The 13,445-nt window shown below is 46.1% G+C and overlaps 1 protein-coding gene across 1 annotated transcript; it reads right to left on the bottom strand.

Moving 5' to 3' along the window:
- Positions 1-126: 126 nt before the first annotated feature.
- On the bottom strand, positions 127-10,839 carry GPX3 (glutathione peroxidase 3). Its single transcript, XM_043983932.1, has 5 exons — positions 10,654-10,839; positions 3,356-3,509; positions 2,382-2,499; positions 1,618-1,717; positions 127-1,203 (listed from the first exon to the last, which is right to left on the bottom strand). Exons 1-5 carry the CDS (start codon positions 10,741-10,743, stop codon positions 1,000-1,002), a joined length of 666 nt encoding a protein of 221 aa, XP_043839867.1. The 5' UTR covers positions 10,744-10,839; the 3' UTR covers positions 127-999.
- Positions 10,840-13,445: the final 2,606 nt, after the last annotated feature.

Genomic DNA, 13,445 nt, shown 5'->3' with positions numbered 1-13,445 from the left:
CTCTAAAATGAGATGGTTGGACTTGTGGGACATTTTGTGTTCTGATGGGCCCAATATAGTGCAGAGTTTCTAAGTCATTCACCTCCCCCCAGATCCCTGAAATGGAAGAAACATGAAAGTCTCAGGTGCTGCAGAAAGGCTTTTATTTGCCACTAGTGGGTATGACTCTAATGTGGGGAGCTAGAGTGATAGGAGACGGTAAGTGTCCCTTGTAGAGGACAGCATCCCTGCTTAGGTGCCATGACCTGAATGCACTAAGGGTCATGACCCCTTTTGCAGGCTCTGATGGGATCCGCCCCTGGAGAGGCTTTGGATGCCACCATCATGGAGATGCCATCCCTCCTGCTTAGGATACTCTCTCTCTTTTCACACCAGTCTTATGCCCTGGCAGGGAGCCCTTTAGGCAGCTCACCAGTGGGTAACTCTATGGGGTGGGGCTAAGGGGGTAGAAAAGGACTGTTCAGAGAAGGGAGAGAAGGCACTCATTTGTACTGGGTGGAGGGAGGGAGGAGCCTGATTTATTTTCAGTGGGTCACTGGGCTTCTAGGGCCTCTTACTTCAGATGAGCTAAGGCACAGGGGTTCATTGGGGGAAGTATGGGAAACTCCAGGACCAAGATTCTCTTGAGGAACAAATCTGAGAGGTTCAGTAATTTGACTTAAAGGCTGATTTTCTCCTTGGGTTGGGATGGGAAAATATTAATATTGGAAGAATGAGTTGAATATTCAGTAGAGCAAGGACCCTAGGGTATGGAGGTGTGTGTCTGCACCTGTCCCTGATCTCATGAATACCTAGGCATACAACTCCTGAAAACACATCTGTGTGTGTAGGCATTCTGATGTCTGCTCGTGCACCCACACACCTTCTCTGAATAGCAACACCTTGTGGAGCAGCTTCTCAGGCAGACAGTATAGTCTGGTGAGGGCTGTGGGCTGGGGCAGTCCCTTCTCTGAACAGCATCCCTTGTCTCCTCCCGGAGGATTCTTCAGCAGTCCTATCTTAGTTGCCATGCTTCCGCAGATAGTCCAGGATGTCCAGCTTGACCGTGCTGACTGTGGCCCGGTGGTACCAGCGCATGATGGGGATACCATCTGGCCCCACCAGGAACTTCTCAAAATTCCAGCGGATGTCATGGACCTTCATGGGTTCCCAGAAGAGGCGGCTGGGCGTGCCCATGAGTTCGGAGGGGGGAGGGCAGGAATTCTGCAGGGTACATGGAAGTATAGAAAAAGTGAGCACTGCATCTTTTTGGAATTAGACACTTCCCTGTCCCTCTGCTCCCCACAAAATCCTGCTTAATAGTCGAAAGACCTCCCCCCTCCCCAACACTTCCCTCCAACCAGCAGGTAAGATGATGCCAAGGTGAGATGCTCTGTTGTTTCTGACTCCAGGTATAATACTGATCCCACTTTTTACTCCAGCTGCCCTGAGTCAGTGGACAAGGGTCTGTTCAGTTAAAAAGGATCACCCAACCTACTATTCCTGGGGTGAGGTCGGTCGGTCTCTCACCCCACCTACGAACCCAGGGGGCAGGGGCTGCCCAGGTAAGAAGGGGAATCTGCCTCAACCCCCAAACAATTCTCCCTGCCAGAGTAATTGAAAAGCCGCTCAACTCACCTTCAGGAATGTGTAAAACTTCTGTTCTTTCTCTCCATTCACATCCCCTTTCTCAAATAGCTGGAAGTTGGGCACAAAGCCCCCACCTGGGCGTACATACCTATAGGGAGCAAGAATGTGGCCAGATGGGTCTGGAGCCAAAGCAAGCAGGGCTCAGACCATGGGGAGGGCAGGGAAGGGAGGGTAAGGCAGAGCAGCCTAGCCCAGGGTAGCAGATGGGATGTAGAAGTTTCTTTGGAGTAGCAACCTAAACCGCCATTATTTTAAGTGTTTGGGATATGGTGGTTAAATGCCTCTCAGAAGGCTCTGAATTCAAAGAGACTCAGACTTAAGAAGGACTCGAGGGTTGAAATGGATTGTTAATAGGATTCTACACTTAGAGCTGGAAAAGGTTCCTCATTTTACAAAAGAGACAGAGCAAGTAGGTGAAACAATTTACCTGACCTCACACATGTAACCAAACTAGAGTATGAACATAGGTCTGCCAGCTCCAAGGGCAGCGCCCTTTCCATCATCCCCAGCAGCACTGGGCACACACCTTTTCTTCACCCACAGTTTTCCTTCCTGTCTTCCTGCAGGATCCCTAGCCAGTGCTCACCATAATGCCCATGGCTGGCCTCCCCTACCCATCCTGGCTTCTCATGATAAGGGAGGGCCCTAAGCACTGTTGGGTTTGTTGACATGATTCAGGAATGCTCGCCTCAAGGACCCCCAGAAACTGTAACACTCCCCCCGCCACCCTTCACCCACCAGGCTCAACTCACTTGAGGGCGGGGAGGATTTCTGAGTTCTGTCCTGGTTCTTGTTTTCCAAATTGGTTGCAGGGGAAGCCCAGGACAACAAGGCCAAAGGGCTTCAATTCTTCCTGTAGTGCATTCAGTTCTGATCCAGACAAAAAAGTGGAGGAGGAGAGAAGGGGTCTTAATAGACAGGCAGAAGACATGTTGTAGCCCTGCCTCTTCCACTAACTTGCCATGTAACCTGGTGAAATTGCTTCAAGTCTGAGCCAGTTTCATTGTCAAATGGGGAGAATAACCCCTGTCCTAATGTCCCTCGTGACATATAGGATAGTGGGAGCGACACATCTGAAAGTATCAGAACAGCAGAAAGTTCTGGATTTTTGCTGGTATAAACTTATGGTGGAGGTGGGGAAAGGGTAGCTAGCCTCAGGCCTGAGAACCACCTTTTGGTTTTTGGTTCAGCCATTTCTTCTGGGCTTTTGAAATGATCATGTATGAATATGTGTGTGCCAGAGAAGCATTGTAAAAATGGAAGAAGCTGTGAACCTCATGGAAGTCAGGAAATGGGTTCAGATCCTGACTGGTACTTAGCTACTTGTGTGACTGAAATGGCCAACTCTGGGTTCCAGTTTCTTCACCTGTGAGGTAGTTGGACTAGATCTCCACAAGGCCTTTTCTAACAATCTGTTTTCTAAGGTAGCTTTCAGATCTGTCATACTATGTTTTAATGCCCCTTATAGTTCTTCATTTGGTTCTCCAGAGAGAGGGAGGGTTCCTATGAGGCTGGGATTTTTCTGAGAGTCTCCTGGAATCTTCTGAGAGACTCCTTACTCTCAGGCATAAACACTATTCATTCTGAAAGTAGAATTGGGATACAGCGGAATAAAATATGTCTCCTCCTCTCCCACATCCCTTCAGAAATCCATAATCAGAAAGTGCCCAGCTGGTAAACATTGTCCCTGCCTGCAGCTCCTGAGGGAGTTCGGAATTAGGCTTACCCAGATACTGGAGCGTCAGGCCTCAGTAGGTGGCAACATTGACGAAGAGAACATATTTGCCTGCATATTGCTTGAAAGGGATGTATTCATCACCATCAATGGTGAGGGCCCCATAATCAAAGATGGTACCCGAAATCCCTGGGTAGCAGTCCGTCTGAAACACAAAGAAAATGATGGAGATAGGGCTTTTTAATAATAGCTTGGTTTTGATAACAATTGAGGAAACGTCAGGTGTGAAGTCTTGCTTCATGATTTTTGGCTGCCCTTGGAGCTACTGGGGAAGGGCACCAAGCCCATGCCCAGCCTCCAGGGAGCTCCAATTGGCCTAGATTCTCCTGGCCCAAGTACACATGCCCCCTTTCCACTTAAGTCACCTGAGAAACAGGGTGGGGTTTTCAAAAGGACTTTAATGGTGGTGAAGGGGATAGAAGATAAAATAGATAAAGCATACCCAGATTTGCTGAGTTGTACATTCTGGGGATCTGCTCCAGGGAATGGGGAGCCTCTCCCTGCCCTCACCTAACTCCACCTCCTACTCAATGCTAGTTCTATAAACCTGCAGCTTCCTGACACAGTTATGGCCTTACCCACTTTTGTGAATCACTGTCTATATCCAGAGCAAGAAAATATTTACCCAGAGGCCCTTTGACCAGGTCCTCAGTCCCTCAAGAACAGTAAGAAACTTCTGAACATGCTTGATCTTAGGCATATCCAGCTTCGGGATGTTTGGAGGGTGCTGGAAAAGGAGTTAGTGATCTAAATACCATGATAAACTCAGGAGGACCTGAGTTCAAATGTGGCCTCAGACACTTGACACTAGCTGTGTGACCCCAGGGAAGTCATTTAACCCTTGTTGCCCCCCCCAAAAAAAGATGAGGCTTGGCTGCTCACACCTGCAGAATGGCTAATTGGAATCGGGGCCAAGTCTGTGACCTGGACTGTGGTTTGGACTCTGTTAAACTCAACAAACACCAATTAAGTACTTATGTTCTAGGCACCGTGCTAGGAATAGAGAGTCAAAAATTAAACAGGTGGCTCTCCATTCTCCTGGAAGGATATAATATGGTTACAGAAAGGGCAGTATGAGGTAAGTTGGGGAGGAAGAACAATACGTGGTGGGTTGGGGGTGGTTATTGGGCAAGGCCTTATGGAAGAGGTGCCACCTGATCTGAACTTCAAAAATAGAAATGGTCCTGAAAGGCAGAAATGAGGCAGCAATAGATGCTAAGCATGGCAAATAATGGCTTCTACGAATACAGAGACAGGAAGTAGAATGCTGACGTCAAGGAGGAGCTTCTAATCCTGTTTGGCTGGGCTATGAAGTCCATGAGGGAAAGTGCATGAAAGAAGGTTGGAAAGGTAAGCTGAACCCAGATTACAGAGAGCCTTAAACATTAGCATGTGGATTTTATATTTTACCCAAGGGACAATGGGGAGTCACCAAAAGTTTTCAGGTTAGGGAGGGAGGAGTAACAGTGCTAGTCCAGACCCTTCCTTTTATAAATTAAGAGCTATGACCAGAGAGTGACTTGCCCAAGGTAATAGTAAAATGGCTCTGGCTTTGAATCCAGATTCCCAGACACCAAATCCAGTGACTTTTCCACTCTAATGCGTCCTTGTGAAAATTATTTTGGCAGTAAGTGAAGGACATACTGGGCAATGAGAACAATTAGGAGGTTAGTATAATAGTATAGATGAGAGATGATGAAGACTTGAACTAAGGTGATGGTCATTAAGTAGAGAGAAGATGGATTCAGGAGGAGTTGTTTAAGTAGAATTGACAGTGCTTTACCACTTGAAAAGAGAGGAAGAAGATTATCCTGAGATTTGGAACCTGACTGCCTGGAAGGATGTTCGTCTCCTCACTGGAAATAGGGAAGTTTGGAGATGAGGCAGGTTTAAGGGGGAACCTAGAGTTCTGTTTTGGATATGTTGAGTTTGAGATAGCAGTGGTCTCATAAAGATGGAGATGGCAGGCAAGGTAGAGCAGTCAAATGGCAATGCAAAGCCTTTTGAAAGAGATGCTTACTGGATATATAAATTTGGGAGTAATCTTAGAAATGATCATCAAACCTATATGATCATCAAGAGGCAGAGTATAGGGAAAGGAAGAGGACCAAGGACAAGTCTTTTGGAGACATCCATGCTTGAGGGGAGGATATAGCAAAAGAATATAAAGAAAGATAGGACCAGCATTAGGTACTTTTATGGAAGTCAAGGGAAGGGAGGAGTGATCAATAATTTCAGTGACTGCAGACACAAAGGAAGATGAGGCCTGATAAAAAGCTATTAAATTATGCAGTTGAGAAAAAGGAATTTTAGTACAGTGATAAGCAATAGGTATTTTAAGTGGTAGAGGAGTGAGTAGGTGGTAAGGATGTTGAGGCACTGAGAGAAGACTCCTATGATTGAGACTGAAAGGTGGGACAGAGATTGGGTGATTAGGGGTTGATGCTTTTAAATGATTTTGTGAGGTTGGGGATGGGATGGGAGTGAACCTCGGCATATTTCTAGGAAGCAGAGGAGCCAGGAGCTAGGAAAATTTTGCATCTTCCATTGGAAATGGGAGCAAGAAAATTGAAGGCACGAGTAGAAAGGCTTTTAGCCTTGCAAAGAGCCACACCTTCTTTAGGGACTGGACCAGAGGGAGGCTTAATAGGTGAAGATTCAGTAGAGTTTCAAGGTATGGAGTATGAGCGCCAAGGGAGTTCTCAGTAAAGTGGGCGGTACTTTCATCTGCTGAAGAACTGAGGGCTTGGGGAGAACATTTGGAACATCAATTAGAGAATATGAGTTAATAGGGAAAAATAAAAGGATTGTCATGTAGCAGGAAGGGCTGGGTTAATATTAAACAACTCCATCAGTGTCCATCAGCAAATTGTTTAGCAGTAATGGTGGGAACGACCCAGAATGAACTGATAGGGCATGACTAGCAGTAGGAGGGGGTGGTGAGAGAGTAGGGGTTGGTAAAGCAAAGGATTTAAGTAAGGTGGAGGGCAGTGCAATAGATGAACTGGTTAACTACAGGGTTAAGGGAATAGAGACCAGAGCAAAGGATTGTCTCTGTCTCTGTATCTCTGTATGTAATGATAGGGGGAGATGATTAAGGCAAGAAATATTTCTTGGAGAAGTGAGGCAGAGGGCAAGTTGGAAAGAAAGGAGATTGTTATCAGAGGGGAATTTCAGAATTCAAAATCATGGAGGTTGGCACAATTTGGGGTCATAATATTTAAGGTATGACAACCCCTGTAGGTGGCTGAAGTAGAGTCAAATGTATGTCAGCAGAATTGAATGAGGCTAAACTCAGAGCCCTTGGGTGTTGGGTGAGGAATTAGTCTGTGGCCTGGGCTAAGAGAAGTTAGTTCTATCCCTGTAGGAATAGCATTCATTCAGAACTAGGACCAGGGGCAGGAATCAGTGAAGTCAGTAACCTCCAAGGGCACAACTTCAAAAGGGAATCAATTAGGCAGATTTTAAAATATGTAAATGCACATTTTAAAAAACAATTCTGGCGACAGCTAGGTGGCGCAGTGGATAGAGCACCAGCCTTGGAGTCAGGAGGACTTGAGTTCAAATCCGGCCTCAGACACTTAATGATTACTAGCTGTGTGACCCCAGGCAAGTCACTTAACCCCAACTGCCTCACCCCCCCCAAAAAAAGTGTTAAGTGTCTGAGGCCGGATTTGAACTCAGGTCCTCCTGAATCCAGGGCCGGTGCTCTATCCACTGTGCCACCTAGCTGCCCCATAGACACTTAACACTTAATAGCTGTGTGACCCTGGGCAAGTCACTTAACCCCAGTTGCCTCACCAAAAAAAAAAAATCTGCTCTGTTGGCATGTGAATACAGCCCAATTTATCCTTAGTTCTCTTTCCAGCCATATACATACCTACCTCTCCTATCTCCTTGCCCTAACCTTCAACACAAGACTGCCATAGCCCTGCTCATTAGCAAGAGCTTGTGCACAGTTGTCTTAAGGAGAGATGTCAGTTTGTTAGGGAGATTTTATCCAAGACTTGGTGACTAGTGGCTCACCAGTGACCTTTGGCTTCCTCCAATAGCCCTTGAAAGAGAGAGAGAGAGTGGGTATTTAGATTATGAGGAAGCTACACAATTCTCTTTAAGTTTAGCAGCCCAGAGCAATGGGCTGTCCTCTACCATATGCTTGACATCAGAACTAAGTTTCCTCTATTACAGTGGTAATTTCATGGTAATCTCTAATTTAAAAAAAAATTACTTCTGAAAGTATTTATTATATCTCCCTCCCATTTTCAATTGAACAATTAAGAGAAAAGAAAACCCTCCTAACAAATATGCTTAGTTTAGCAAAACAAATTTCCACAATGGCCATGCCCAAAAATGTATGTATTGTACCACATTTTAAACCCATCATCTCTCTGGCAGGAAGTCTCCCCGAACTTCGGTGGGGGGGAGGGACTTGGGGAAGCTCAAATAGGCTTCACCAGCTCAGCCAGACACCCAATCTTCTTGGTCTATAGCCAACCTACTATTTGCAGAGGACAGAACTGGACGAGGAAGGAGTCAGGAGAACTGGGCTTAAGTACTGGCTCTTTCACTATGTAAACTGGAGTGAGTAACCTCCCCGCCCCCCCCATCAGTTTTCCCTCCTTTTAATGGAGGATATTGGTTTTGCTTGACAACAAGAAGTTGGATTTTTTTCTCCTCTCTCTCCCAGTTGGGAGGTAGGAGGGAGGGAAAGAAAATTAATGCTTGTTATTTTAAAGAAATTACTAGCCACTCCCCCGAAGAGGATTAGACTTAAGAAGGATTTTCTAGACATGACAGTCTATATTCTATCTCCTCCAAGAAACTTTGCTCATACAACCGTACCTCACTGTAGATCTCAGCCCTTACAGCCCTCAGAGTAGAATTCCTTATGCTTGTACTGAGTTCTGTAAGTTTCTGATTTTAATGTTTGTAGGTGCCATCTTCCCTATGAGAGAGGGCCTATGTTTTTATTCTGTTGCTGGGTTTCTGCCAAAGTGCTTAGTTAGCCCTGACTTCACACACAGAGGCTTCTGGTTCCAAGGTGCTAACAGAGATATATGTGTTCATCCTTCTCTGAAAAATCCAAGCCACACACCCTTCCCTTCTATAATTCTGCCATGTCCTGTCCATGCCCTTGGGAGGAGGTGCTGGCCTCAAATATCTGATGAACTGAGGAGAATGGGATGAAGGAGGATAGGAGGAAGGAGAATAGGACTTCATACCCACAACCACCCATCTTCTGTACTAAGGCCAGTGAGAAAAGGTGGGTGGAGATGGGGGGGGGTGGTTCTAGAGATTTAAGGAAAAAGAGGCTGGAGACTTTATGAGGGAGCATTATGGCTCCACTTTGGTCATCTTGGAGATGAATTAAGTATACCTACATGAAGGGAGGATGCATAGAGCTCAAGTCTAAAGCTTAGCCAGGTCTTCTCCCCACTGTTTTGGAAAAAGGTTCACTAATGCCTTACCACATTTAACTGGTGAGCCCTGTCTTAGACCAAAGATTGCCCCTCATGATTGACCACAGGCCAAGCTTCTCTATAGTTTCAGCCTCAAATCTGCTCCCCCCAACTTCGCCTCAAATCTCACGTTTCTAACCAATCCCAAACCTAGCCGGGATCAACCTTATTCCCAAGTGCCTCCCTCCATCCCCAACCCCCCCCCCTCCCCCCGGGTCAATCTCTACTGCCAAATCCTACAATGCTCAGTTTTCACAGCAAGCCCCTGCTTTTACTGAAGCTCAGCCCAGACTACCTGATTGCTTTCAAAGGCAATAATCCTTGTAAGAAGACTGGGGCCTGGAAAGACTATCTTCTGGGGGGGATAAACACAAGGGTCTGGCTCAGGTACTCCTCCACAAGCCCACCTCATTCTTGGCCAGTAGCTGACTTAATGAGAATCATTTTCAGAGGGCAGCTAGATGGCCCAGTGCATAAAGCACTGGTCTTGGAGTCAGGAGGATCCAAGTTCAAATCCAGCCTCGGACAATTGATATTTATTAGCTGTGTGACTCTAGGTAAGTCACTTGCCCAAGTCTGGGGTGTAAGGTTACAGAGAAAGGGGGATGGGTATATAGTTCCTCCAGAACCACACTTGGGGCAGTACTGCCCAGTAACATAGAACCCACAGCTGGAAAGGACCTTAGAACACAGAACATAAAATGTCAGGGACTGACGGGAGAGAATGTGTGGCAGATGGGGAGGGGCGGGGAGAAACCACAGAATTTGGAGGCAAACCGCCTGGGTTCAAAACACTTGTTTATGTGACTTTGTTTGGGGTCCAGTCGCACAACCTTTCTGGGCATGTTTACCTCTGTAAAATGAGAGTGGTGGGAAGATCTCCACGGTCTGTGGAAGATCTGTCTTTGTATCTGCTAAAACAGAATTTCACAGCTGGACCGACAAGGTCAGAACTCAGCTCTGTTTGGCAACCAACCAGTCCAGGTTCTTTCTACCACGCCTTAAATGCACTCCCCTGTGACCTCTTTTTACTTTGAATGGGCATTTTCCTTATGTTTATCAGTGAGATAAAGCAATGTTCTTCCCATTCTCGGGGAAGTACAGAATAGCCCAGAATACCTCCTCTGGTTGTCAGTATCCTTTGGGCTATTAGTATTATACAATCTTATTAGCACTTGAGGTCCACGAACTTAATAAAAAATATTTTAACCTGTATTTAAATAATTGGCTTCCTCTTAATCCCATGTATTTCATTTTATGCCTTAAGACCATTACTCTGCGGAAGTTCCTAGGCTTCACCGAACTGACACGAAAAGGTTAAGAATCCCTGCCTTAGTGCTTTGGGAACCAGTCTTCTCAAGCCCCCATAACGGGCAAATCTTAAGATGCCACGTCCTTCTTCCCCACTCCCTATTCCTGAAGATGTAGCTCCCTTGTTGTCCAGACGGTTCCGAGGGGCTTCCCGGGTAGGAATAAGGTAGAAATGGGGAGCGGAAAAGAAAGCGGGAAGTGGAGGGAAAGAAATATGGGGAACCACCACCCGTAGAAGGATAAAGACTCTTCATCGCACCCATTCTCTTCAAGATAACCTAAGAACGGACCCAAATCGCTTGCTCACGGTTCAGTCCTGGGAATGGGGAAGAGACTCCTCATTGAGGAAAAGAAAGAAAAGTGGATAGCAAACCGACCCTTTCCACCTGCCTGCCTTCTGATACAAGGGAATTAACTCCAGAGAGACAGAGAGGAACCGGGCAGGAAAGGTCGGGGAATCCAGAGGGGCAAGTGCTCTCAGCCTTTCCAACAGTTTCGGGGTAGCAGGGTCCTCCTTACCTTCATCTTCTCCTGGCCGTGCATGGGCTGGACGAAGGCGGACAGGACGAGCGGGAGAAGCCAGGACACCTGGAGGGTGCTTCCCGCCATGGCGACGACGAAGGGGAAGCCCCGGGACTGGGAAGGGTCGCGAGCACCGCCTCCCTGGGGCTCTGCCTGTCTGAGGACTCAGCTGCTTTATGAGACTCACCACCACCTTCCCGACCTGCAAGAGGTGACCAATCAGAGTCTTCACCAAGTCTTCCCAACCAATCAAAGACAAACGGAGGGTGTCCAGAGAGATCACTATCATAATCCCCCGCCTCCAGCCCCAGGCCAGACGTGGAGAGACGAAATTGTTGGGAAATCGAGAGGGCTGCGCCAGTCCCTGTCACCAAAGCTTAGCTTGGTTATGGGCTCCGGGCACCTCAACAACCTCAGCTCGCCGCCCTCTGCTCACCGATTTGGGCATTTGAGAAGAGAGATTGAAGCTACAGTTGGAATCACAAAGACGCTGCTCCTCCGGCTTTGTCTGAGCTTCAGTTTATCCATCTGTAAAAAGAGGCTGTCGGACTAATTCCCTATGTGCATTTTGACACCGCCTCCCTACACTCTTTAAAATCCAAAATATGGGCCCTCTAGGATCTGATGTTGTACCATCCACGGAAAAGGAATTCTCAGAAAGAAAGCCGCTTTAAGTACTCCCTCTCTGAGCCTCAGTTTTTCTCCTCTTCAAAAATTAGGGGTCATGTTTAATAATCCCTAAAGGCCTTTCAGGTCCGACAATCTTTAAACGTGCGCTCGTTAAATCTGTGTCTGGTTACTTAAAATACAGAATAAAAGACCTCAGAATCGGAAAGGGCTAAACATAGAAAATAAAACTTCACTGGCTCCCTATTGCTTACCAAACTCCTCTGTCTGGCATTCTAGGCTTTCCAAAACTTGGTGCCACGTTAACTTTCCAGGCTTGTTTCATGTTATTGCCATCCACACACACTGGGCACATTCCAGTCAAATGGGCGATGCTCTTTCTCCTTGCCCAAACATTCCGAGCATAATCCCTGCCTTGGACTTTGAATGCCATCTCTCTTTTGCTTACAATGTCTTCCTACTTTCTCATAACCCGTTGAATTAAGAGGCAGTAAAGTAGTCCAGAGGGGGGAGAAAAAGAGTAAAGAATTTTGGAGTCAGAATTAAATCCCTCATCTGCCCCTTGGCTAGCAGCAACATAGAATGGTTGAGCCGGAAGGGATTTTATCAATCAACCAATCCACTATCATTTATTAATCTATGCTCCAGTCACTGTGAGAGGTGCTGGGAATACACAAAGACAAAAATGAAACCGCTTCTGCCTTGAAGGAGTTTATTAAGGTCGTTGGGGGAAGTAAAAATGTATATAAATATATACACAATGAATACAAGCTAATTTGAAGGGGGAAGGCACGGGGAGCTGTGGGGAGGGGGGTATTAGGAAGGGCTTCATATAAAAGGGTGACCTCTGGAGCTCAATGGAATCTGGGAGGTGGAGGTGATGAAAGAATGCACGCCAGGCATTGGGGGGGGGGAAGGTGGGGGGGGGGGCGCAGACTGGGCCAAAGCATAGAGATGGGAGATGGTTTATGGCGCGTGAGGAATAGAAAGACCGGCAATTTGGCTGGACCATAGAGGGCGGGAAGAGAAGTAGTACGTAAAAACGCTGGACAGTTACATTGGGGCCAGGTTGTAAAATATTTTAAACATCAGACAGAGTAATTTCCATTCTATTCTATAGATTAATAGGGACCCACTGAAATTTTTTGACTAAGGGAGAGATATGGTCAAGATCTCTGCTTCAGAAAACTGACTTTAGCTGTTCTATTGGAGAGGGGAGAGAGTTGGGGCAGGGAGACCAAGTAGAGGACTATTATAATAATCCAAATGAGAGGTAATAAGTGCCTGAACTGTGGTAGTTGTGTGAATAGAGAAGAGACTAAATGAGACAAATAGTGTGGAGGTAGGAACAGCAAGATTTGGAGAGTGAATGGTTATGTAGGGTGAGGAGGAGTGAAGAAAGAGTCAAAGATAGTGCAAAAGTTGTGAACCCGGGAGACTAGAAAAACAGTGATATCCTTAACAGAATAGGGAAGTTTGGGAAAAGATTGGGGGAAAATAAGAAGTTCAGTTTTGATATCTACAGGATATCCAATTTGAAATGTCCAATCTATAGGAACTAGAGCTCTGGAATAAGATTGGAGAAGAATATAGAGGTCCGGGAATCATCTGTTTAAAGATGGTAGCTGAACCCTTGGGAGCTAATGAGGCCAGTGAATGTGAGGAGTGTAGAAAGAGAAAAGAACCCAAGACCGAGGCTTGGGATCCCCTTCCAGTTACAGAGCATAATATGGATGATAAGCCAGCCAAGGAAAAGAAAAAGTCGTTAGAACAAAGGAAGACTAAAAGAGAACAGTGTCATGGAAACCTAGAAAAGAGAAAGTATTCAGGAACTGAGATAGGGTCAACAGTCTCAATAGTTCTACAATTGTTCTCTCTGCACTCTCCCAACCTGACCTCCAGCAGATTGGTGGTAAAAATATATCATGTCTAGTGGGCCCCAGCTACCCAACATCATCTTCCTTCCATGGAGGCAATGAGGTCACCAAGTGTGAGACTATAGTGTGGAAGTATATGAAAAGCCTCCTTTTTAGTAAAAACTAGAAATATTAAGAAAAAATATTTCTCTGGAAAGGTAGAACAAAAGCTAAGGCCTTTTGTTTTTGTTTTTGTTTTTGTTTTTGAGGGAAATTGATTAAACAAAGATGATAAACAAATTTAAC

The sequence above is a fragment of the Dromiciops gliroides genome, chromosome 2, assembly GCF_019393635.1.
Source record: "Dromiciops gliroides isolate mDroGli1 chromosome 2, mDroGli1.pri, whole genome shotgun sequence".
Taxonomy (NCBI): Eukaryota; Metazoa; Chordata; class Mammalia; order Microbiotheria; family Microbiotheriidae; genus Dromiciops; species Dromiciops gliroides.
Note: the sequence above shows the minus strand (reverse complement) of the source record. Positions and strands in the feature narration are given on the sequence as shown.